The 25,979-nt window shown below is 40.5% G+C and overlaps 2 protein-coding genes across 2 annotated transcripts in view; one reads left to right on the top strand and one right to left on the bottom strand.

Annotated features, from left to right (window-relative positions):
• The window catches only part of LOC145433385 (actin, cytoplasmic 3-like), a 162,346-nt gene that overhangs the window by 29,159 nt on the left and 107,208 nt on the right, over positions 1-25,979 (bottom strand). The gene's annotated exons all lie outside the window — the stretch shown is intronic.
• The window catches only part of LOC145433380 (dynein axonemal heavy chain 10-like), a 68,427-nt gene that overhangs the window by 1,441 nt on the left and 41,007 nt on the right, over positions 1-25,979 (top strand). Inside the window, exons 2-38 of the mRNA XM_080310469.1 lie at positions 1,209-1,328; positions 2,972-3,093; positions 3,150-3,227; positions 3,987-4,133; positions 4,203-4,297; positions 5,348-5,463; positions 5,903-6,060; positions 6,495-6,728; positions 7,801-7,889; positions 8,299-8,416; positions 8,957-9,139; positions 10,260-10,464; positions 11,204-11,364; positions 12,081-12,257; positions 12,606-12,756; positions 12,841-12,927; positions 13,580-13,707; positions 14,123-14,209; positions 14,502-14,591; positions 14,662-14,826; positions 14,978-15,200; positions 15,307-15,462; positions 16,141-16,302; positions 16,559-16,713; positions 16,819-16,956; positions 17,641-17,771; positions 17,857-17,959; positions 18,651-18,853; positions 19,085-19,262; positions 19,387-19,544; positions 20,007-20,175; positions 20,236-20,314; positions 20,378-20,511; positions 21,013-21,086; positions 21,443-21,652; positions 21,867-22,035; positions 25,207-25,337. Of these exons, the coding sequence (XP_080166595.1) occupies positions 1,209-1,328; positions 2,972-3,093; positions 3,150-3,227; positions 3,987-4,133; positions 4,203-4,297; positions 5,348-5,463; positions 5,903-6,060; positions 6,495-6,728; positions 7,801-7,889; positions 8,299-8,416; positions 8,957-9,139; positions 10,260-10,464; positions 11,204-11,364; positions 12,081-12,257; positions 12,606-12,756; positions 12,841-12,927; positions 13,580-13,707; positions 14,123-14,209; positions 14,502-14,591; positions 14,662-14,826; positions 14,978-15,200; positions 15,307-15,462; positions 16,141-16,302; positions 16,559-16,713; positions 16,819-16,956; positions 17,641-17,771; positions 17,857-17,959; positions 18,651-18,853; positions 19,085-19,262; positions 19,387-19,544; positions 20,007-20,175; positions 20,236-20,314; positions 20,378-20,511; positions 21,013-21,086; positions 21,443-21,652; positions 21,867-22,035; positions 25,207-25,337 (5,284 nt within the window). The remainder of the gene's footprint in view (positions 1-1,208; positions 1,329-2,971; positions 3,094-3,149; positions 3,228-3,986; positions 4,134-4,202; positions 4,298-5,347; positions 5,464-5,902; positions 6,061-6,494; positions 6,729-7,800; positions 7,890-8,298; positions 8,417-8,956; positions 9,140-10,259; positions 10,465-11,203; positions 11,365-12,080; positions 12,258-12,605; positions 12,757-12,840; positions 12,928-13,579; positions 13,708-14,122; positions 14,210-14,501; positions 14,592-14,661; positions 14,827-14,977; positions 15,201-15,306; positions 15,463-16,140; positions 16,303-16,558; positions 16,714-16,818; positions 16,957-17,640; positions 17,772-17,856; positions 17,960-18,650; positions 18,854-19,084; positions 19,263-19,386; positions 19,545-20,006; positions 20,176-20,235; positions 20,315-20,377; positions 20,512-21,012; positions 21,087-21,442; positions 21,653-21,866; positions 22,036-25,206; positions 25,338-25,979) is intronic.

The raw sequence follows: 25,979 nt of genomic DNA, 5'->3' as shown, positions 1-25,979 counted from the left end.
AGGGAATGATGGGAGTGAAGACCCCAACTTGTATTGGCAGTAGTCACATCCACATGTAACTCTAGCCATGAGCTGTTGAGCGAGGCTTGTACACATATACTGTAATTTTCCAAGTATAGTACGCCCCCATATATAATACGCACCCCTAAAATAGCATGTAAATTCTGGGAAAAAGCCTGTACCCATGTATAGTACGCACCCTGCATTTCAGTACATGAATAGTTCCGATTTCGTATACGATGTCATTCTGCGCGATAGTTCAGGGTAGCGACAACGAACCGACATCTTGCGCACGATGCCTATTACAGATGCGATTGCGCATAGGCCAACGGTTATGTCATGCGCAACAGGTCTGTTGGAGATGAGACTGATTACGCAAGCGATTATATCTTGCGCACATGGCCTCTTGTATACGTATAAATTGCATATGCGATTGTTCGGGCCTGTCGTTGAAGCGATGAATTGGCGAGAATTGCCGCGCGCGAGTGTCCATTAGTGACCTAATTGCGCTCGCGTACAAACGGCAAACCAACTCAGCAGGAGATCGCGTGCTTGTGCACACGACTCTCGTTAATTGGCAGCGCGTTACACTCTATAATACAAATTACTACGCGCGATGGCTGAAAGTGATGCGCGTTTGGAAACAAACATGAAGATAGGTGTGATTTCAAGTTTTTTATGGAGGGAGATTTTTTTCAAGGCCTGCTGTTCCCATGTATAATACGCACCCCCCTATTTTAGGGCAAAAAGTCGTGAAAATATTGCGCATTATACATGGAAAATTACGGTACATATCATGCATTAGTGGGATAGCATGGAGAGGTGGTGCAAGACTTAGAAAGCCCTACAAGGCTATATCTGCACCTTCCCTTGTCCAGCGGCATATGCACGTCATGCACTCATGGTATGCATATGTGCAGAACGTGTGTATGTATATCATGAGTCGGTGTATATGCCGCAAAAACATCATGTACCAAAATGAACTACGTCCTTTCCTTTTAGTGCCTGATTTCAAAGTTACTTTTTTCGGTGTTATTCTCTATTCAGCGGCTCTTTCTAGATCTTTCCATTCCTTGTAAGTGCCCTCTTTCATTGTGTCTTTTTCTGGTCTTATTTTATCGCCGTAAGAACAGCGACGCGAGAAATTCAAGAGAACACACCTATCAAACTGTATCTTGGGAGCAAATTTTAGTTTCATGCTTCACCAGTTCCAGATGAGCCAGAAGCAGAAGAATCACTGACGGAGGGTGGGGAAGATGGAGACAAGCCCGGATCGGCTGAGCCCCCTGCCGAAGGCGATGAGAATCAGCCTGAAGATGCAAATCAAGGTGATATTCCTAAATAACCTGACCTACGACATCTGGCCATCTTTGGCCGTTATATTAAAATCAGTGATCTTTCGGCATTGAATTATCTGCAAAGTTCAAGCGTTAGGTGATTAGATGTACGAAATTCTCATTGAACCGAAGATATCTCATTTCAAAACTATTATCATTTGGTCATTACATGATTCTCATTGAACAAAACGCGAAATTAACACGAATTTGGTCGTCGGCCCGCCATTTTCGAAGATGAAACAACATTGAACGTTGGAATATCTCGCCGTTACCAGAGGAGGTTAAAGTAGCCTACTTAGCGTTACTACTCAAGTAGAAGTAAAAGAAATGCCGTGAATTTATACTCATTTTCTTGGTAAAGTAATGACTTCCAAGATGTGTCAAATCTAGTTCAAGTAGAAGTAGAAAATCCAAGGTCTGAAAAGTGCTCATGTAAGTTCTTTCAAAATGGGGATTTGATCAAGGGGTCGCACACTACTTTTAGCTGTTAGTCTGAGGTGGCTGCTTTCGAAAAGCCAATATGTATCTTCGCGACTAACGCATAATGTCAAATGAAACTACAAATACATAGAATGTTCGAAAATATATTTGTTTAAGGTGATACTGGGGCTATTTCTCACGGCTCTTCCAACAGTTTCACTCAGCATAGCAATGCAAACTGATCCCTAGACTTCTTTCTACTTTTCAATTTCAAATTGTAAAATTCGTGTCATTTTGCCTAAAAAACTCTTCGAATAGAAGTGTGATTAGCTGAAATCTATAACAAACAACATCATCATCATTGATGATACAGAACAATGCATACACGTTACACAGTCTTTGGTATTAGATAGGGATGATCGATGCAACCTTGGAGGCCAACTAGTAGGCTGACACCTGCATCAAACAAATACACTGTCTATACCTGATATGGTTGTAAAATACAGGGTTGTAATGACGTGACTCATTTTCTTAAAACTGAAAAATGACTTGACTCGAGTCATTGCGCAAGACTCGAACCAAGTCATATGACTCGTGACTGGGTCTACCAAGACAGGCATTTCATTGTAATTCCGAAGAATAGTAAAGTTATCACACTATTAATAATTCGTCTATCAGTACTGGTACTTGGAAAAGCTACCAGAAACTGTTAAAAGGGAGGAAAATTAGTATATTATGAAATTGAAGCATTCGATATCACCAAGCAGAGTTCTGAAAAGTTGGTTCCACATGACATTAACTCGGAACTCAACAGTCAACACAATGATTCGGACTTGTCCAAATACTATGACTCGGACTCGACACTCTATTCTATTCCGTGACTTGGACTCGGACTTGACTCGGCGGGGAATTGAAAATCACTCGACTTGACTCGAGTCAAAACTATAAAAGTGAGATTGAATTGTGACTTAGAACCTTGTGACTTGGCTACAACCCTGATAAAATATGTTGAAAAAATAGTAGCAAGCGTATAAAATTGGATGCAATGTCAAGACTAAATAGCGCTTTATTACTAGCCACCTATGGCCGTAAACATGTATTTAGATAGAAGCAAGTCTTGTTTCCAGTTCCACACACTTCTAGAAATCCCTTCATAATTAACGATAGTGAAGTAGAGCAGATGCCTATTTCAATCAGCCAACTATGTTCAACAGAGTCAGAAACTGCGGCAGATGCCAATAATAACGAAGGCGAACAGGGCGGTGAATCAGGGGATGCCGCAGCGGCTTCAGAGAACGAAAATGACGATGAACCAGTCGAGAAGCCCGTGTACACGGTTTGTTTATTGTCAATTCGCCCATTTATGTTTCCAACTCTGTTTGTGCGTTGTAGAAAATGGTGATGCAACTGGTGGAGAAGGAGGTTCTGTTCTTGTGCGAGAATCAACTTGCACCGGAGCACATCGACCAGGTTTGTGGACGATCCTGATTCTCTATCATGAGCCGTACCGTGCAATCGCAATCGTGGAGTGATTTTCAACTTCACCGCAATCTTAGCCATTGCTGCCATCACAAAACTATAATGATAAACTGTTCACTGTCACTGAGAGAGATAGATCCTTGCTTCATTTGAAAGTAATGATAATATTAACGTAATATTTTATAGAATGCCGTATACAACAATATATTATTCCTACACTAGAGCGCTGTTCACAAGGGAAATAAGATATAAAAAGTGTAAAAACGAGTGCATAGTTGTGGAGAAAGAATGAACTCCACTGTGGTCGAGATACATGCACGAATGGAATAAATGCATAAAACGGTTTTGGTTTTATGCTTGAAAACTGGGAGTCTGAGTCGGATAATCTGATAAGATCAGATCGACAATTATTCAGTCAACCAAATCCAGTTGATATAAACGAAAAGATTTTCTGTGTAACTTACAAATCTCGCTTTTGTAATACCATATACGTCGGAGTTTATCGTTGTCATGCAAAATTACTAATGAAACTGCCAATAGATATATAACTTCATAGTTATAGTCAGTCAGCATGAAGCAGCCGTGCTATTTCGCCTAATTTTTATCGCAATTTTACCTGCGAAAGTGACTCAAACACTGACCTCCTCTGAGTTTAATGAACATCATCCTGAATATTCCACGCTTCGCCTTGTCAATTTGTCATGTCTTCCTGCACCTTTTACAAATATTTGAATGTAATCCTCTCCCCAGGAGTGTATGTATTTCCTCCGCAACACCAACACCATTATCGCCGTTCCAAACGATTTGGCGGAAGCCAACAGAATGATGTCGGATTACGTGGAAACCGGCTTGCTTAACGGACAAGCTCTGCTAATGTTGGAACAGCTCATAAGTCAAGTATGGAATTCGGACTTTCAGAACGTACTGTGACGGTATATCTTTGATTGACGATGTTCCGTTTTACAGGTTTACATGCCTCTACTGTCGTTTGGTCAACATAAGCCTGGCGAATACTCGAGTACCATGGCCTTGACACCTGCTGCAGAATCCACGAGCCGAAGGTATTTATGAGCTGACGGTGATGAGATTTTCGATATATGTGCACTAGGGCTCTTCAAAAATGACTTTTTTTCTCAAATCGTACTGGCTACTTGATAAAATTGTTAGGTCACCTAATTTAAGCCTACACACAAAATTTGGTTCAATTCCAGCCAGTAACCGCTTTGCTACAGGAGAAGAAAGTTTCTATTTATTATATAAAAATAAATAATAAAAAATTTGAAAATTTTCTGTTCACCCCATGAAAGTGTTAGGCTGTCTATAGAAACGATGCTCACCTAATTTGGTTCAATTCCAACCAGTGGAAGCGGAGTTATTGCCGTCGAAAAATTTGGATTTGAATAAAATAGTATTTACGGTGACCGATTCTTTGTTTATTTATTATAATTGTGCTCACCGTAAATACTATTTTATTCAAATCCAAATTTTTCGACGGCAATAACTCCGTATCCATTGGTAAGAATTGAACCAAATTTGGTGAGCATCGTTTCTATAGACAGCCTAACACTTTCATGGGGTGAACAGAAAATTTTCAAATTTTTTAATATTTATTTTTATATAATAAATAGAAACTTACTTCTCCTGTAGCAAAGCGGTTACTGGCTGGAATTGAACCAAATTTTCTGTGTAGGCTTAAATTAGGTAACCTACCAATTTTATCAAGTAGCCAGTACGATTTGAGAAAAAAAGTCATTTTTGAAGAGCCCTAATGTGCACACACATTTATCCCACTGCATTAACAGCCTTAAACAAATATACTAGTTTTATTGAGGCTCTCTGCAGAATTGTTCTATGAACCGAAGGAAATTCCAAATGTTGATGGTCAGTCATGAGTGTGCAATGTACGGCTTGCAGACAAAAATTGGCTATTTTGAATGGTGTGCGGCCTGCAAAATAGATTTCGAAGTTTGCTTAGTCTGATACGTTTGAGTCAAACAAGACTACCAAAACTTAATGTCTCTTTTTCTCGATGCCCTCTTTCGTCCAAGGAATCAAAGTTTTCACAAAAAAACAGTGCACGATCGTGGCGACTAATTCTGATTTTTCTGCAGTAGTGACGCGCCGTCGAGATTGGATGACCAAAACAAAAATGTGATGAGGGACGAATTTCTGATCACTCTTTCGAAGTTTGTGAAGAGTATGCAAAGAACGATGCAACAGATTGAAGGTGTGAAGATCTCATAATAAGAAGTCGTAATGGAGTGTAACTTTCTAGATAACATCCCATTTATCCAAAATCCTTGCAAGTCTGCCCGATTGGATGCTTGGCTTCGACGTTTAAGTTCAGCGCAACACAGAAATGAAATTTATGTTTACTGACAGCATACCTTGCAGTCCGATTTTCCCTATCCTCTGAGCAGCCACATAAATATGCTATGAAATTGGAAATAAAATTGAAACAAGCTATCATTGTGCATTTGTAATATGTTTTCCTGCACCTGTACGGTGTGCACTGTGCACATGCATACACAGTACACACGTCTATCTTCTAGTAGCATTTATCCCAAACATCTCTTACCAATTCACAAACGTGCTCCAGGTGGATAAAGCATTTTTGAAGGTTAATGCCACGCATTCTTACTAACAATGGGTATGGCACCATTCAGGTGAGATACGTCTGGATGTCCCGGAATTACCTTTGGAAGGAGAAGTCGCTGAACTAGCCAAGAATAAAGAACTTGTCGACCGCATAAAGCAAGTCAGCGGCAATTGGCAGCAACAGATCGCTACCGCGATCGACCAGCAGTTGAAAAAGAAGCCACAGGTATGTCCACAATCTGATTTGCTAGGCATTCTGGAAGTAGGCTTCGTTTGTGGACCACAGCCTTAACTTCATTTTTCTTCATTTTCTAACTTTATTCATTTAGAAAATCGTATTCGGATAGGTTAGCATCATTTGTAACACCTGAAATATATAACAAATATATAAAATTGGCCTTGAATCATTACCATTGAATATAGGTTTGAATTTAGTTCTATTCGTAACACTATCAGTCACTCTCCAATATCCTTGGTGAAATATCTTGCTCGAAAGCTATTGCATACCAGAAAAACAAATTTCGTGATGTGCCATATCAAACTTCTAAGGCTACTTCAACTTGACAGTGGAATTTCAAACTTTCTGATTGCTACTCCTACCTACCTACGTAGTTTGCTATTACATTTCGAACGCCGTTATCTTATCTCGTAACGCTCCAGGGCAACGGGCCGTTGGCCGAAATCGACTTTTGGAGGGAAAGAAACGCCGCACTGAGCGCGCTGAGCGAACAATTGAAGCTTCCGCAAGTCGTCAAAATGCTCGACATTCTCGGGGAAAAGACCGACGCGACCGCATTGGCCAATTTCAAAATGGCACGCGACGAGCTAACCAAGTATTACACAGAAGCGAAAGACAACGTCAGGTTTCTCACCACTCTCGAGCGACATTTCAAGGTAAGCATCCGACGTGATAATCGATAATAATCGACACAAACAAACGTAATACTTGATAAATCAAAAAGTGCTACGTGCTAGTATCATCCAACACATTTCTTTTAAAGTTAAAATCTTTAATAAGAAATACTCTTTTGAGGTAATAATCGCTCCGCAAATGTCGAAAACGCCTCATTATAATCGTCTGGCGGCAATGTCGCGTCTTCACACTAGTCACCGCCATTTTAATCTAATCTCTTCTATTCCGCGTATGCAGCGCTAATAGGAACGAAACGAAGACGTAATAGAAATATGGTAACTAATATTGTCGTAGTTATTGGTTCCTGTTTTGGTGGATTATGACTGTCTTTAATCGGCCGATCATTGTATATTGTATGCGAATAACGGTGCCGTTAGAATTGAGCCCCAGCCATCTGTAATATCACATAGTATGTACAATGTACATGCATAATAATTAAGAGTCTCACTGAAAGGAAAACTGGTCCGGCCAAGCCAAGAGATCAAGGGTTTGAATCCAGCCAGATTGAGTTTGACATGCGTTATTTAGAGAGATTGATTAAATTCTTTACTAAAGGAGTTACAATCAGTGGCTCGTGTTCATTAGTACGAGCGATTTCCATAACGATGACTCAAAATTGCTTGGTATCTAATCCACCCGCTCACATCCAAGTTCGCAGGTACGCATGCTAACAAAACGTGTCAACATAACAAATCCGCAAATTGGGAAAATTGATTACAGATAAGTTATTATTTATCATATCTGAGTGTTTTATTATTGTTCGGCTACATAGAAATAGTAATGTGTTATAAATCTATTTATATGTTGGGCAACAGTATGATTCAATCATAAATGACACAAAGCAACCATAGAACAATTTTTCATGTCACAGATGCCATTCCTTACATGCGCTGTATGCTGTACTTATTTAAGTTATGACGTTGACTGATCGTATCATCACCGTATTAGGTGCCGAGTAGCTTTACATTCCACAGGTTTTGCTTTATTTTGTTACAAAATCTTCTACAAGACTCGGCTTATCATGTTTCAAAGTTCGTTACTGTCTGAATTCAGAATCTGGCTCACGGATCGAATTTCAATGTTGTCGTCGAAACGATACCGTCGATGATGAATGCTTTGAGGATGGTGTGGATTATTTCGCGGTAAGACCGGGCATTGTCTCTTTAATGGAGCTGGGGATGTGTTAGTGACCATTGTAGAGGGAGCAGGATAGTGTGACGGAAAGCATCGCGGAAACTTAATACGAACGCAGAATATAATCTACGTATCTAATTTCAGGAGATTGGATTATCTCGCTTTGGGTTGGGTCTCTGAACCTATGCTGTCCTGATTCTGAAGTACTTATCGGTATCGTTTTGTACTACAGCCCCTTCGGATTGAATGTGCAATTATAGTTTTGCGACAATTATTTGTTTAGTCGTATATGGTACTACTATCCAAGTCTGATCATGAAATTAACCTGTGCCGTACAGGTAATTAACATCATCACACGCACATCTTATTTGAAGAGACTAAATTGAAATTGAGAGATGTCGCATTTTGTCATTGCAGGCATTACAATAAGGACGAAAGGATGGTGCCTCTTATGGAGAGAATTGCTTGGGAATTGGCGGAGCGCGTTACCAGAGTCATCAACGTCCGAACAATTTTCCACGAAACACCTGATCATGTAATGCTACTTACAGCAGGCTTCAATACTCCTTAGTAGGAAATATATGTGAACCGATAAAAGGATATCATGACAATAACTTGATATTGTACAAGATGTTGACAAAAAGCTTCTTGAATTGCGATGTAGCATAGTAAGAATTTAATCTTTGCGATGTAGCAATAGTAAATAAAGAACCATGAGTCAAATTCTTTGCTACAATACAAATTTGAATTGACATATCACTGACCTTTACAATTGATGAGAGTCAGTTGAAAAGGTTTTAGTTAATAAATATTACCCTACGAAGGGTTCTTGTTTGATGTAATTATGAGTTTTTGTGCTGCAAATGGCAAATGAGTGATTGTCAAAATTACTTATCGGCATAGCTGTCGATTTCGAACACTCCCTTCCGGGTTTGTAGTTGTGCCGTATGCCCCTTTTACATCCAACATTAGGCTTCTGACTCTGTACTTTGTCGGATTGTTATCAAGTATTAACAATGCCCACGTGTTGTGGTTATGCTACCACCAGCCAATCTTAATCTTTGTTTTCGTTCAGATCAAGGCATTGACGCAAGAGGCCAAGCACATGCTTCTACTGTGGAAGAGCACTTATTTTGAGGTGCGCGCGAAAATCGAAGCCTCCGGCAGAGATGCGAGATGGGAATTCGACAGGAAGAGGTTGTTCGACCGCACCGACTATATGGCTCAAATCTGCCAGGACTTGACCGACGTGGCTCAGGTTTGTAGATTTTTGATTGAAGCTGGTTGGAATTTGGATTCCAAGATCCTGGTTTTCCAGCTGCTACGAAGCTGATCGGTTATGCCAGATACTTAGAAGTGACAGCTAAAATTTGCCCTAGTGTTCTAACGCAAGAATCGCAAAGTAGGATTTTTCATGCCGGTGACGGCATATTTTGTGATAAGATTGCTGATATACAATATTCTTTCCAATTATCTACTAGTCGCTGACGATTGCCCCTGGTGAGTGTCAGCCGAAAATATTCGAGTTCATTTCAATATGAATATACTATTCACTTCCAATCTGGTAGTGAGAGACAATATTGTCAAGTCCTGAAATTACCATTACAATACTTTCTTATCACCGTGGTAGCCTTTAGAGCAGGGAACACTAACTTGTGGCCCGCATGTAGACCGTCGGGATATATACTGGATGAAAGCAGGATGTGGAAACGGTGTATTGAGTGACTTTGCAGTCTCGTGCTGCCTTTCGATACAACTATGTCATAGCCGGCGGCGCCTACCAATTTGGCGAATTGGCCCTCTGGCCCTCTTGGAAAATTGGCCAATTTTGAGTTAGTTACCCCTATTTTAAACCATTATCAGCTGTATTACAGCATACAAAACATTTAGCACAAACCACCCTTTTCTGAAGCAGTGGTTAACCAGTATTTTGTTTCAAAGATCTATGAAATTGACCGAAAAAATACCAAATCACCTTTAATGCGGTGTATAAATGGCCGTCGTATTTTATGGTCACATAAGGATACATATTTATTTGCATTTTCTGAATCACCCATAGCACTACGATATGATAGCCTAATGATTGATAGTCGAATACTCGACTCAAATCTTTGCTCATATCTCAAAACTTTACCCAACGCTACATGTCAGGTGGTGAAAATTTGGTGTTAATAGAGGAATACTACTGAAAATCCATTAAAGGTTGTATGTCGATAAGCGCAAAGGCACCATGGGGGGCTATCATTGAATATGCGGGCATTTCCAGGCCTGTTGGGTGTATCAGCATGATGATATCCGACATCCGTCCAGAAACAACCAGACATTCCCTACTTCTGCCGCATCGCTCGATTCAAAATTTATCATCATTCCAAATTTAGGTCTTGCAAGAGTTCTACAACATTTTCGGTCCCGAATTGAAAGCTGTTACTGGCGATCCGAAACGTATCGAAGACGTGCTGGTGCGCGTTGACGGTTTAGTGAAGCCCATCGAGAACATCACCGTCGATCCGTTCGATCTGAAATCGCTGAGCATGTGGAAATCCGTCATGCAATGGTTCGAACGGGAAGTCCAGGCTATTGAAGGTACGTAGCGGCTATTTTCTCCTGACTACGATCCATGGAAATATGATAAGTCACATGTAGAGTTGGTCAATGTACCGTACAACAAGAAATTGCTATTTCTGAGACATTTGAAAACTATTTCAAGTGGAAGTAGATAATGAATGGCCGGAATGGAAGGAATACGTAGTTTAAAAACGTAGATTTGGTCGAGGGGTTGTATAGTAGTTACACGAACGGAGGTGGCTACTTTCGAAATTTCGACATATATCTTTGGGACCAACGCAACATGACTGATGATACTACTCGGGATCTTCTAAAATATATTCAGTTGCCATGATGCTGTGGCTGTTTCAACGCTGTTCTTATGACAGTTTCACTGATGAAAAGTATGCAAACCTATCCCACAAGTAGCCTACTTTCTGCTTTTAAAATCCGAATTGTAAAAAGTGAGTAAAACTGTTAGAAGTAGAAGTAGTCTAAAAACCCAGCCGTAAGAGTGTGCTGTACGATGTGATATCAGTTGTCGCATATCCGGCTCGATATGGTTGGGGTACAAAACAGGTAACGATTGCTTAGGAAAATAGTTTTGCGATGCGAAGATCTTATCCGTGTTCCACTGTGACAAAGATTTTTCTCGATTTGCCGATCGCGACTTACCTCAACTGTCTGAAATTAAATATTCGTTTAAATATTAAAAAATTTAGATTTATTGTTCGCCGTTTCCCATTACTACGAGTCTACAAGCGCGCCGATTTTTCAGGCGAAGCGAAACGCTTCATCGACGAGTCTTTCAAAACGCTACGGTCCGCCGAAGGCGCTTTCGACATGCTCTTGAAGTTCAAGCACATCCGCTCGCGAGAATCGATCAACGCTCAAATGATGCAGAAGTTCAACGACATCCTGGCGCAGTACATGAAAGAGGCGGGCAGATATTTGAACGTTTTTTTAGGCACACACCGAGCTCACTAAAGCGCGACCGAAAAAATCTGACTGAAATTGATTGAATTCAACTTAATCCTTTGTCTTGCCTTTATATCACGTGCCTTTTGACCTGTTACTGGGTGCTGTTAAAGGTTTTCTAGTTCCCTTACTAATTTCTTCTTTATTACGGTATTTGACTAGTGTTGTCTTATTCTGAGTTTCTATCATGAATTTTCATGTTAGTCTAATGTGAGCACTGTCGCATATAATGCAACAATACTTCATTCAGGATGTGGCAGACTTAATCATGTCCCGATCCTTTTGCTACAACGTTGTTCTGCATTGGTATACACTTTGGCCTAACTTGTATTCATAATATCTGAGTGGCGAGATTGCGTAGTGGTATGATCCACAGCTGCAACACCAATGGGTTATGGGTTCGAGTCCAACCGAGGTTGACTACAATATTCCTAGCTGAGTATTGGAGGTTTATCTAGACTTCTTATTGCCATCTGATACGAGCAAGCGGTGTCTTGAAAAAGCCTAGAAGTGAGCTATGCTGCTCGTCAGCAGTTACGGAATCAAAATAAAGAAAATCGGCCTGGTGTAAATGACCAGTGCAGTCGAAAAGCACAGTGAATATCACTAACAACATATGTTTTGTCGATCTAAAACAATTCTGTCTCTCCATCTGAATATTTTTCCTTCACGTTCAGGTCGAAATCATACGTTCGCTTTTCGAAAGCGGAAAAGACGACCCGCCTCTGGCTAAAAATCAGCCCCCTACCGCAGGGGCTATCGCGTGGGAGAGATCGTTGTTCCAACGTATCAAGCACACCATCATAAGATTTCAGTCGGCCGAGGAGATGCTCAACACGGAGGCAGGCAAAAGCGTGAGTCGAATTGTTTGCCCGTTTATCAATCTGTACGACAGTCATACATCGCGACGTTGTAAATGTCTGGCAATATGAGTTATACAGGGGACGTTATTGTTAGCAAAAGTAGAAGCAACGTTGTAAAGTTCTACTCAAATGTAGATAGAAGTAAGGATATTCAAGGCATGTCAAAATTGCTTCGAGTAGAAGTAGGAAATGAAGGTCTCAAAATTGCTTGAGTTAGTGACATACTTTTAGCAGTTATTCGGGGGTGATGGATGCCTCTTTGCAAGTAACGCAAAACGACAAACGATGCTGCAAATAGGTGCAATTTCCTGAAATAAAATTAGTCACCGGTACACGCAGGCCAAGACGGCGTACTTGAACCTGGCGAAAGCCATGAAGGACTACGAAGACCAAAAGTACAAACTTTGGAACGAAGCCGTGGAATCGTCGCTGCCGGGGTATATGAAGCGCAACCTGCTGGCGTTGCCGACGGCGTCCAACGTTATTCAAGGCAGGCCACGCGCGTGGAAACGCACGCTCGCAAAATTGGCAAAAAATGGGTCTTTCTAATCTCTGTCTCTCTCTCTTATTTCAGACTTGAGCAGTTCCGGGTCTGCGACACAAAATCATTCGTCGGAACATGTCGAGACGATCGAAGAAAGTCGGTCGTCACCGAACAAAGGTAGGACCACACGAAACATCACCTTCATATTGTTATTTAATAATATACGGTATGCATATTGAAATAAACCCTAATATTTTCGGCTGACATTCGTGTGGGCTAATCGTCAGTAGCTAGTTGAGAATTGAAAAGAATATTCTATGTCGAAAATCATATAACAAAATATGACGTCACCGGCCATTGGCAAGCATTTAATAATCGAGACGGCATATTTCGCGTCACATTCTTTTATTTCTACGCCTTGGAGTCGATTTTCATCGAAATTTGCCAACCCAGTTTGCCCCAACAGAAGGAGTTTGTATTTAATCGATAAATAGTACATTGAGCTTCAGCCATCTTTTCGCCTCGATTACTTCAATTTTCATGCCGGTTACATTGTATTTGACGATACGGTTGTTGATATGCAATGTTATTTTCAGTTCTCTACTTGTTGCTGATGATTAACCCTGACAATCAGGCAAAAAGATTCGGGTCATATTTCAATATGAATATATTATTCAATTGTATATATATAAGTTCTGTACCTCTAAGAGTTGATTTCTGTTAATCCGTTAATTCATTCACTAAAATATGTTTGACTGACTCTCATCAGTAGTGAACGTCAGTAATACGATGAATTATACAGCGATGCTATATAATTCTTTTTTCTCAGTTGAAGGCAGAACTGAAGAGTACGTCGTAAACTATGCTCCCGAAGCCCAAGAGATTACGAGCGAGACGAAATACATGGAGCAACTCGGCTTCATGGTTCCTGATAGTGCGAGAAACGTGGCTCTTCAAGTACGATTGATCGCTTGCGACTTTACTTTTATTTTTGAAAATGAGCAGAATGGCCGCCGCCACGTACTGATAAGACAGGAATTATTGAGTCGCTATGGAATCAAAGTTGCTTATGTTCATTTTACACATTTTGAGATAATCAAGTTTTTGTAAAGTTTTCAGTTTCTTTCGGCCATATCTTGGCCATTATAATCAATAATTTGGAGATGGGCCTGGTTTTTATCCAGCATACTAGGCAGTGCAAAGGTTGATAAGAGATTGCCAAGTAACTTTGCGTCTCGTAGAATTGATATTATCCAGTGCTCTTGAAGACAAATTGCTATATATGGATGAACGCAACGTTCTGTCACTTCTGCGGCTCTGTAGAATGTCAGCTGCAAATTTGCTTACTAATTTTTGCCGCATCATTCCACAGGAGGACAAATACTTCAAATACATCAACGGACTGAAACACATGCTCAACAGATACCACACACTTCTCGACACACTGGAGCCCGCAGAGGTAGGGCTAAGAACTTCAACGATTAGATATACCAACATTGCCAATGTTCAATTTTTGTTTGTTTGTGTGATTTTACTTCCAAAGCCTGTACTTACGTCTTGACCAGCTTCACCATCAAAATGTCATATTACAATTGCAATTGTGACTCATTTACACATTGATCGTGATATGTAACTACCTAATTGAAATGTTTGTAGATGAATCTATGTCTGGAAAATCCTCAGCAAAAAGCTTTGAAACACTCATTACAGTGACCTCTCTAGCATGATTTTAACATTATATTTCCCCACAGATGCAACTTTTGGGGGATCATATACTCGAGCTCAAGAGAGTTTTGCGACCAGGATACAGGCGACTGAATTGGAATTCATTGGGTACCCCGGTAAGGGAATTTACCAGAGTTTACACCTTTGATTCGTGGCACTCAATGCTACGTTTCCTGTCTTTTGCAGGATTATATCAGCCGATGCGAAACAGCAATTGGCAAATTCGAATCGCTCGTCAATCAGATTCAGAAGAACGCCAGGGATATCGATAGCAGGATTCAGCTCATTGAAAATCTAAACCTTTTCAAGCCTTATCCTCCTAAAGTTGGTGGATACTTACCCAGCGTCAAGGTAAGTCCTGAGAGTGTAGAGATTTGCGACTTCTGGAACATTTTTCATTCCTAATCGACAAATGAAAGTAATAATTCGCGTCCATTTTTGCTATATCTCAAATCAATTTTGCAACTCGCTCCACTCTTATCTCAACTATAATTACCAACAGGACTATCTTGAATTCGTGGAAAGCGAGCGTATCAAAGATTTGGATATTTTGTCGAGAAAATATCGGGCCATCGGACCCCTTCTCACGAAAATGGAGGGGCTCGTCGCGCACACCAACTCGGGCCGGTCCAAGCAGCTCGCAAAGTATTACGAATACTGGGAGCAAAGAATTTTCGACAGTCTGGGCAACATGGTCGTTCGGAACCTTTCGGATTTTAATCGAAGTAAGGAATTTGCTATTGAAAACAATGAAAATTACTTCTGTATTCTTCAGGCTGGAAATGTATCACCAGTGTCGATATCCGGTCATGAGTACTTTTACAATTTCAGTTCTTGCTACCAACAAAGCCTGCTTTCAAATGGAGGCCATTTTGTCATCGCCGGAGATTGTGCTGCACCCGTCAGCTACCGAAGTATACAAATTGTTGGAGCAGTCGTTACGCGACTGCGTGATGTCGTCGAAGTACTTTGTACGGTGGATGAATGGTAAGTACTGTTGCATGCCGAGATTATCGCCGAATATATCAAGTAAACACCTTCCGGGAGTGGATGTATAAACAGCTGGATTTCAAAGTCAAATTATTTCGACCATCTGACTACATCACCTGCTCGTTTAAACCAAGGATTTACGAAATCTTTTTGTCTGCCACCCCAGACCCTTTCATGACCCCAGATAGGCAATATATAATTATTGTATGCACAATACCAGAGTTGGTCAGTATCAAAGTACATGCTCGTAGTACCTAAATACTGAATACCTGACTACCCATTTATAGCGATTTTTATTTTGTAACGTTGGTAGTAGTTTGGGTATACGTTTGCATCGATTTTATGAATAAAATTGTGAGAACATCTGGAAAAATAGCTGCTGTATCATGGTAACTGAAGATATTTCCGAAGATTCTGCCTGTGCATAATGTCATTAATCATTTTGCGTTAGTCGCTAAGATTCATTAACCAACTTGACCTAATATTGTGATGCTCTCAGATATGACAACCTACACAGTGAATTTTATCTTTGCTGGCAGGAAAACCCTGTCATTGTCTGAATTGCATCCTTGCATGTAGGTCTCGCGAGATTATATTGGATTTGTATACTTGACGTTTGGCGTAAATCACGCTATAAACTTTTGCGCGATTAACGCTTCACTGACTTTATTCTAGGAACGTGCATTGAGACGCCGCCCCAGCAATTGGACACTGATGACGAGCCAGTCATGTTGACTTTCTTCGACGATGTGCGTCATATTCCGCGAATCGGAGAGGTTATCAGCAGCATTCGCAGCAACGTACAAAGACTGCTGACGAGTCTCACGAGAAGCATGGGTGAGTATTTTTCTCCATCCGCCTTTTAGTGGGAGGACCCCAACCCAGATAATTACGAGCCGCGAGTGCACTGCTCGGAGCAATATTTATCAGTGACAGAGGTGCTCGTGTAGTTGCGTAGTAATTAATGGCTTTACTTCTACTGCTTCTTGAGTAGCAATGCTCACTACTTTAATCACCTCTCATTATCTAAGTCTACTTGTATTGATAGGTCATTCTATCTAGTAATACTGCATTTGCACGTTCCCATTTTTAGCAAAGTGGAAGCGATACAGGCCGTTGTGGAAACTGGACAAAACCATTGTCATGGAGAAATTCGCCGCCAAAAGTCCTTCGTGTGTCGCCTATGACGACAAGTTACAGTTTTACTCGAGAATTATGGACGAGGTCACCCAGCAGCCCATGATAAAGGTATGTGACTTCGAGTAGCGTTAGTGAATACATTCTTTCAAAGAGCGGATTAGGAGTGTTTTGGATATGTTTTACTCGATTTTAATCCGTGTATTTGAATGCCAGGACGAAATGTGCATCAGATTGAACCTGCAACCGTTGGCTATCACCGTGAAAGATCACGCAGGTAAATGGGTGGAGGAGCTCGGAAAATTGCTTAAAGAGTCTGCCATGGAATCCTTGTATCAGCTGAAAGAGAATTTGGTAAGATCAAATCTTTGCTAGCACGAGTTTATGATTCCTCCTATCTGCTTGTGATTGGTATGTGATCCTGTATTTGCAGATGTATAATATTCATGGTCTTTGTGTACAGGAAGGTAAATAACTTAGCAACGGGTATTTGTCTCAGGTTGTAGTCTGGAGACCACACAACAAATTGAGTCATGACATGTGTTGAGTCACTTGGATCCAACTGTTATAATATATAATAATGTGACCTTATCGTTTTGGTATACAGTTATGATTTCGAAAGAAAACTATTTGTCATTCCCCAAGTATTGGGATTTGCTTGCAATGCCCGCTAGTATATATGGAACTCACCGGGTTTATATGACCAAGTGGAAATTTGTTGTGGGTGCTAGCTGTCTATCGAGTATTGTGCACTCATACATTGCTTACTGTACTTCTGGTGAATATTGGGAATACTCTACATTATAAAATTTGCCACTTTTTGGTAAAGAAAATTATAATGGATGTAAATCTGGTTAGATTTCTCTGGGGTATTAGTAGCCGTCTTACTCAGTGTTTTTTGTTTTTGTTATATATACGTTATCGTTATCTTTATTATTTTGTTCATCTCTTTCAACCGTTAAATAAAATACATACATGCACACGTATAGGTTTTTGGGCTCTATAGGTAGAGACTTACGTAGTTGTCGGGTGTTTCAGGATCAAATGACAAAAGATTTGCAAAGATCTCCCGACACTTTGGAAGACTTGAAATTTGTGCTCGGCGTAATCGCCAACATCAAACTCATGTCGTTGGATGTGGAAATGCAAATCGCCGACATTCAAGAAAGGTTCGATTCGAGCTATTTTGCGACGATATTGCAATATTCAACTGCGTGTCTCTTTATGATTTTTAACATTTTCTCATTTCACTAGATACCGCACGATTCAAATGTATAACATCGCAGTGTCGGAAGAGGAATTGGAGTTGGAGGGGAATATAAAACAGATGTGGGATGACCTGTTCCTAAACGCAAAGGTATGTTACCGAAGGTATTTGTATTCTATTTCGTGAAACCATTTTTGTATATTGAAAACTATATTCATATTAAAATGAGCCCGAATATTGTCGGCTGACACTCGTCAGAGGTAATCATCAGCAACTAGTAGAGAATTGGAAAGAACGTTGTATATCAACAATCGTATCACCAAATATGACATCCCCGGCCTGAATTTTTGAATATTAAGGTTCATTTCAATATGAATATACCTTTCAATTGTATATTGAAGTTTAGTAGCTCAAAGAAGCTCTTCAGATTTTTGTAAATGCCGCGAATTACATGTTATATACTCTCAAAAAAATCTATACCCAGGGTTACCATACCGTCCTTTGTCCTTATTTTGAAGATCGGTTGTCTATGAAACTACAATGCCCTTATTTCTCAAATTTGTCTTTATTTTCAGCAAGAATGTCCATATTTTCGGCAATGAGGCGGTGATTAGGACGAGGTGAAATTGTCTTTTTAGTCATTACCTCACCAAAATGACTGCAAAAGACTGGGGGCGAAAGTGTTGACCTTTTTCTAGTCATCAGCTCACGAAATTCGCTTCCTTTCTACTTAAGAGTGTTTGGCCGTCCTTAATTTTTGACCCAAGTCGTGATATCACTCGGTATTGTGAAAACTATCGATTTACCACTGGGTTTAAGCTGTGTTTTTGCGCCATTTCAGATCACCGACGTCAACTTGACCGGAGTGAAACTGAAGTTCACCGCCATCACCAAGGAGCAGATTTCCGATTTCCAGACGCAGCTCGAAAAGTTTTCGGAAAAATTTCGCGAGGAGGGCCCGGGCGCCGTCGGTTCCGATTTAGAAAAGGGCTTCAAGATATTGAAAGACTTCAAAAAGGAACTCGCCGAATATGAAAGCGAAAGGTGCGGCTCATATTTTCACGGTCAGACACATCAAGAAATACTAATATAATCCTTATTCGAAGAGACTCTTGTATGCACAGAACTTCAGTAGACACATTAGCAATAATCCTTATTGTGAGTGGGAATATTTTTCATAAGAATTTTCCAGATTTTCGTTGATACGGATGACCGAACTTATCAATCAAGTTTGATTTTTGATAAATTATATTATATTTCATTTGTTTATTCCAGACAAGAGCTGACGAATGCCGAAAAACTATTCGATCTTTCGATCACGGCGTACCCCGACCTTTTCAAAGTCCAAAACGACATGAAGGGGCTGGATATGGTGTATCAGCTGTACGAGGAACAGGCCAACGCCAGGGAGGAATGGTCCCAGACACTCTGGGCAAACTTGAACGTCAATCAGGTACGGGTTGATTACTGTTTATTAATTTTGCACTGAAGTGCAACATGGATTGATTAGTCTCAGGAATTGGTTGGGAAATATCTTATTTGTGTGTATTTGTCAAGTAATTGGTTGGTTTTATCAGTTGATGGAGGGCATCGACGGCTTCATGAAAAAGCTACGTAAAATGCCGAAACCTGTCAAGCTTCTGCCGCCCGCTCAATATCTGGAAGCCAAAATGAAGGAATTCAAAGAATCGATTCCGCTGTTTTTGGATTTGAAAAATGAAGCTTTGAGGGACAGGTAACAAATAAGTTTTCGATATTATTTGATGCACGGCACTAGGACTGTTCCTGCGCCTGAAGTATTATGGTAGCGAACAAAATATCATAGGCCGAGTTGTACCAATGCTCCCAACTTGCTGGTGTTGCAGTTTTTCATTTTAGATTTTAGATTCGTATATAGTGAATATGACAGAATACAGAGATAAGCTAAGCGATTATGATTATCGTGAAGCTTGTGTGATATATATCATGTTATCCGAAAAAGAATCAATATGCAGAACATAAGGTACACTATTACTAGAATTAGTAATGTGTGCTTTGTGCTGGACACACCGGTGTTAACCATGAGAAATGTGTTCCCATGTTTGACTATTGTAATTTGAATGATCAAGGATCAAACTCTTCAGGGGAAACCACACTATTAAATTGTCGCATTGCCATATATATATTCCCCTTTGACCTTTCCACTAACGTTTTCCAGGCATTGGAAGGAATTGATGGCGAAAACCGGCAAAGACTTCGACATGAACCCGGACACGTTCACTCTGGACAACCTGTTCACGATGCAGCTGCACAACTTTGCCGACACGATCAACGAAATAGTAACGTCGGCCGTGAAGGAATTGAGCATAGAAAAGGGTCTCAAGGAGGTACGCTCGAGTCTACATTAATTATGCGACGATCTGCTATACGTTTTCGATAATTTCCAGGTCGTCGACACGTGGGAATCGATGAAATTTACGGTTTTGAAATACTTCAAAGGGACTCAAGAGAGAGGATATGTTCTCGGTACGGTTTGTCGCTGATAGTGTAAAATTATTGACATTTATAAGACGCTTTCATTGTCATCAGGCGCCATCGATGAAGTCCTGCAAATCCTGGACGACAACGCAATGAATCTGCAGTCAATGTCGGCTTCCAGATTCGTCGGGCCTTTCCTGGCTTCCGTGCAAAATTGGGAGAAGGGATTGTCTCTGATCGCCGAGGTTTGTTTGCTTTTGTGTTAGATTTGTGCGGGATCAGTTCTGCCCATGTCTGCCCGGTCAAAATAGCCTGCGCTGCTATTCAAGTAGTAGTGTTGTAAATTGATCCTCAATTACAAGTAGAAGAAGCTGTTTCCAAAACGTGTCAAAATTACCGCAAGGGGATGTAGAAAAGGAAAGCTCTGAGAAGTATTCAAGTAGTTATATTTTCTTGAGGGGTTTTGTGCTTTTAGCACTTAATTCGCGGCGGTTACTTCTAAAATTGCATGATGTATCCTCTCGATTGATGCAAAATTACTAATGAAGCTACAAATAGGTACAATCTTCGGAAATAAATTGAGTAGTATACAAAGATAATCGCTTGAGAAAGGAAAAACCTAGGAAAAACCGTGATATCGTAGGAAAAACCCACATCAGTACATTAAACAGTAGAAATACTAAGTTAGTAACCACCTCTGGTCTCCAGTTGAAATGCGTCGTCAAGATTGTTGTATTTCAATGCAGGTCTGCGACGTCTGGATGGTGGTTCAACGGAAGTGGATGTATCTCGAATCTATCTTCATCGGCGGCGATATCAGGTCGGTTATTATGCCGAGCTTAAGGCTGATTTCTGGAGTTTCATTGCCGTTGTTAATATATACTAGTAATGATACTGAATTATTTTGTTTGACACAGTGCTATCATGTCTCACTTTGGTCGCATAGCTACGTTCCTCTGAGAAAATTAAACTAGCTTCTACCAAAGAAGTTTGGTGGTGGACAAATTGCTTCAAATAGATTTCCCTGCCGTATATTCCAGGCTAGTTACTATCAGGCTAGCGATAAGTTTTGAGAAATATTAATATTGTTCGAGAGATATCGGATACTCCATCATGAATACAACAACACCTTACAATATTACATCATGTCATACTGACACTATCTTTATATTCCAGATCTCAGCTGCCCGAAGAGGCGAAAAAATTTGATAACATCGACAAAATATTCAAGAAGATCATGCAGGAAACGGTGAAGAACCCGAAAATCAAAGAATGCTGCCACACGGCAAATCGGTTGCAAGACTTGCAAAGCTTAAGCGACGGTCTGGAACGTTGCCAAAAATCTCTCAACGACTATCTCGATTCGAAACGAAACGCTTTCCCAAGGTTAGATATGGAATAGAGTATCATCGCAAGAGTGGTCACTGTCACCGACTAAGAACTTGTACTTTTCGGGAGCACTCGAATAGGTTTCGCCTACTGATTGCAATTGACTTTGACCTCCTCTGCGTATTGTCGCTAATTTCAAGTATTTTTGTCTGTATATTATAGGTGTTGATTAAGTAGCTATATTTTTTTCAAACTTGGAACTGTCTCGCAGATTTTTCTTCATATCCGACGACGAATTGTTGAGTATCCTCGGGTCCAGCGATCCCAGCTGCGTGCAGGAGCACATGATCAAAATGTACGACAACATCGCCAGCCTACGTTTCCAAGACGGCATGAACAACGAAACTATGGCCGCCGCCATGGTCTCCGCCGAAAAAGAGGTAAATACTTTTTAAAATATACGTTGTATCGGACTGATGACAGGTCTAAAATACGGAATGTCAGTCCCGAGTGTAAATTGGGTCGACTTCTAAACCGGACCGATTATAATTGAGTAACTGGATAATTCGATTCAGAATCAATCATTTTGCTCTGATTTGGGTCGAGAATCCGAGTATCACCTATCATCCATGATGTCATACTATTCTTGGTGACTTACTGTAATTTTCCAAGTGTAGTACGCCCCCATGTATAATACGCACCCCTAAATGGCATGCAAATTCTGGGAAAAAGCCTGTACCCATGTATAGTACGCACCCTGCATTCGCAGTGCATGAATAGCTATGTTTTAGTATACGATGTTGTCTGTTTTGCGATGTCACTGTTCAACAATCATGACATAACGATCGCTAATCATTATGCATTGTCTATAAACGATAGTAGAGAGCAGCCAAAGCCTGCGAGGCTGGTGACGCGATACTTCGGGCCAGCGACACGACATCGTGCGTACGAGGCCTATTACAGATACGATTGCTAATCATTTTACAAGTAACGGCATTGCCTCTATACGATAGTAGATAGCAGCCAAAGCCTGCGAGGCCGTCGACGCAACATCTTACGCACGAGGTCAGATGCAATTGCTCAGGCCAACGGTTATGTCGTGCACACCACGCCTGTTGGTGATGCGACTGATTACGCAAGCGATTATATTTTGGGCACATGGCCTGTTGTTGAAGCCATGAATTAGCGAGGATTGCCGCGCGCGCGTGTAGTAGGGTTGTCCATAATTTGGAAAATCTTACAAATCCTCGGTTGTAATGTCTTATTCGATAGATTATTGATAAAAAACGACACTGAGCCTGAAAGAAGCTCACAGAATGGCCGTTAAGATTTCGTGCAAAGCGTTTGAAAGTAGCTGCCGAAGAATGGGCGTGCCACCGACCATAGAACGGCGAGAAGACTAGTAATCAAGAAACCACGGCTCTTGATTGGATAATCGGCTATGCTTCAATGACCACGTCAGCAGCAGCTTGCTGATTAGGTGAACAAGGAGTCTGCTACTGGCGGAGATTCTGAAAGCGCATTGTATGTAGGTTGACAGATAATGATTTAGGATTGATTAAGGGTATGTTGAGGTACGAAATACATGATGAACAAACAACAGCTGCTTCACAAAAACGTCTAAAGCATGACTGCTTTATTGTGAAAGAAACCGCCATAGCCTATATGCTTTGTTTTCAACGAGGGAAAGCATAGGCGCTTATGCAAGTGGCGACGGATTCCTAGTTTCAGAAATAATATATCATTATTGAATACAAAGATAAAGCTTAACAATGACACTATAGTTTGTGTGATCTCATTGCGCTCAGGCTGTAGTACATAGTTGAAGTTTTGAAACCTCTAAAGGTCGGCTGAATCAGCGGGTTATGCTTGGCACTTGTCAGATGCTTGCATCAAACTGTATTCACTTGCAAGTGTTGTCAGAGTCCTTGATGATGACGCAGAAAAGAGGCGTAAAAGTAAGCACATAATATGCTGGATATGATATGTCAAATTCCTTAATAATCGCGCAGAAAAGGGGTGTAAAGGTAAACACAGACAATGCTGCATAGTGGATAGTATCCAACATAGATTGCATATCATATCAAGCAGGGCCTATGCTTGCATTTAAACCACGTTTCTGCGACATCATTAGGGACTTTGAAAACATTTACAAGTGAATTCAATTTGCTGCAAACATCTGATGAGTGCTAAGCCTAACCGTCTGATTCAGCCGATCGCTAGAGCATTCAAAACTTCAACTATGTACTGCAACCTGAGCCCAATAAGATCACCTAACTTATAGTGTCATTGTTAAGCTTTATCTTTGTATTCAATAATGATATATTATTTCTGAAACTAGGAATCCATTGCCACTTGCATAAGCGCCTATGCTTTCCCTCGTTGAAAACAAGGCATATAGGCTAAGCGGTTTCCTTCACAATGAAGCGGTCATGCTTTAGACGTTTTTGTGAAGCAGCTGTTGTTTGTACATCATGTATTTCGTACCTCAAGATACCTTGAATCAATCCTAAATCATTATCTGTCAACCTACATACAATGCGCTTTCAGAATCGCCGCCAGTAGCAGACTCCTTGTTCACCTAATCAGCAAGCTGCTGCTGACGTGGTCATTGAAGCATAGCCGATTATCCAATCAAGAGCCGTGGTTTCTTAATTACTAGTCTTCTCGCCATTCTATGGTCGGTGGCACGCCCATTCTTCGGCAGCTACTTTCAAACGCTTTGCACGAAATCTTAACGGCCTTTCTGTGAGCTTCTTTCAGGCTCAGTGTCGTTTTTTATCAATAATCTATCGAATATGACATTACAACTGAGGATTTGTTAGATTTTCCAAATTATGGACAACCCTAGCGTGCAGCAATCAATGAAAGACCTAATTTCGTTCGCGTGCAAACGGCAAACCAACTCAACAGGAGATCGCTTGCTGTGCAGGCGACTCTAGTTAATTGTCAACACGCTTCTCGCTAATTGGCAGCGCGTTACACTGATAATACGGATTGCTGGGTGCGATGGCTGAAAGTGATGTACGATTGGAAACAAACATGAAGAAAGGTGTGATTTCAAATTTTTTAACGAGGGAGATTTTTTTTCAAGCGTGTTGTTCCCATGTATAATACGCACCCCCCGATTTCAGGGCAAAAAATCGTGAAAATTTAGCGCATTATACATGGAAAATCACGTACTAAGTTCAAGTATGGATATTTTTTGTGGCCACAGTTATAACACTATCAGATACACAAAATATGGCAATTTTGGACCATCACTTCTGCATGACGCTTTGTCACTATAACGCAACTCGATTAATTGTGAATAGACATTTCTTTTCTGTGAATCTACCTGGTCTCCCTGCAATATGTTTGGACTTTTGAGGATGCTACAATGGGAAGAAAGTATGAAAACCATATTTGTCACAAATAAAATATTCACATTCAATACTCGAATTGCCGTGGATGGCCGTACTTCTAAATTCATTGAATTTCTCACTGTCAAGCCGAATCCAAGTCAAGATTTCTTTGAAAAAATCCGTCTTCAGTCTTAATCTCGAACCCTTTCATACCGAGTCGGTCGACCTCTTTTTCAGTCCTCAATTTCATGATTGTATCCTGTTCAGGTCATGGATTTCATCAAGCCTGTCCCTGCTGAAGGCCGCGTTGAAGACTGGATGACTGCGGTGCTGAACGAAATGAGAAGCACAAACCGAAGGATAACAAAAGAAGCCATCTTCAGTTACTGCGATAATATGTGAGCCTGTTTTTTTAGCACGTTGTCTCTTCTACCTAGTAGAGGTGAATAATGATCAACTTCTACTTTTTCAGAATACTCAAGCTCGCTTTGCCTACTTGCACTGTTACTTACATGGCTATGTTTTTATACTGATTCCACTTTCACCAAACAGATTTTGATGCAAATTCCCTTTTTTACTTTTGTGAAGTAGTTAGCAGTGTTGATTTGGCTTCTATCACTTCTTGCGAGTGAAAATATGATAACGACCTGGCACCTGTATCTTTGTAGTGGACGACATTTTGGAATGTTGCTCTATTTGTACTGTCATCAGTCACTTTGCGTTGTCGCGAAGATGCATGTTGCAATTTTAAAAATCGCCCGTCTCTGAATTACTTCTAAAAGTATAGGATGCATCAGCCAAATATACTTTATATAACTACCTACTTGTGTGCATTGCAGACCTTTCATTTTCTATTTATATATTGATATATAACGTTCTTTCCAATTCTGTATTAGTTGCTGACAATTACCCCTGACAACTGTCAGCTGAAAATATTCGGGTTCATTTCAATATGAATATATTATTCAATGGTATATTGAAGTTCCGTACCTCCAAGAAGCTCTTCAAATAAATTAATCGAAATCCACGCCATTACTTCT

The sequence above is a fragment of the Botryllus schlosseri genome, chromosome 2 (assembly GCF_051294905.1).
Source record: "Botryllus schlosseri isolate E-star chromosome 2, Bs_hap1, whole genome shotgun sequence".
NCBI classification, from domain to species: Eukaryota; Metazoa; Chordata; class Ascidiacea; order Stolidobranchia; family Styelidae; genus Botryllus; species Botryllus schlosseri.
Note: the sequence above shows the minus strand (reverse complement) of the source record. Positions and strands in the feature narration are given on the sequence as shown.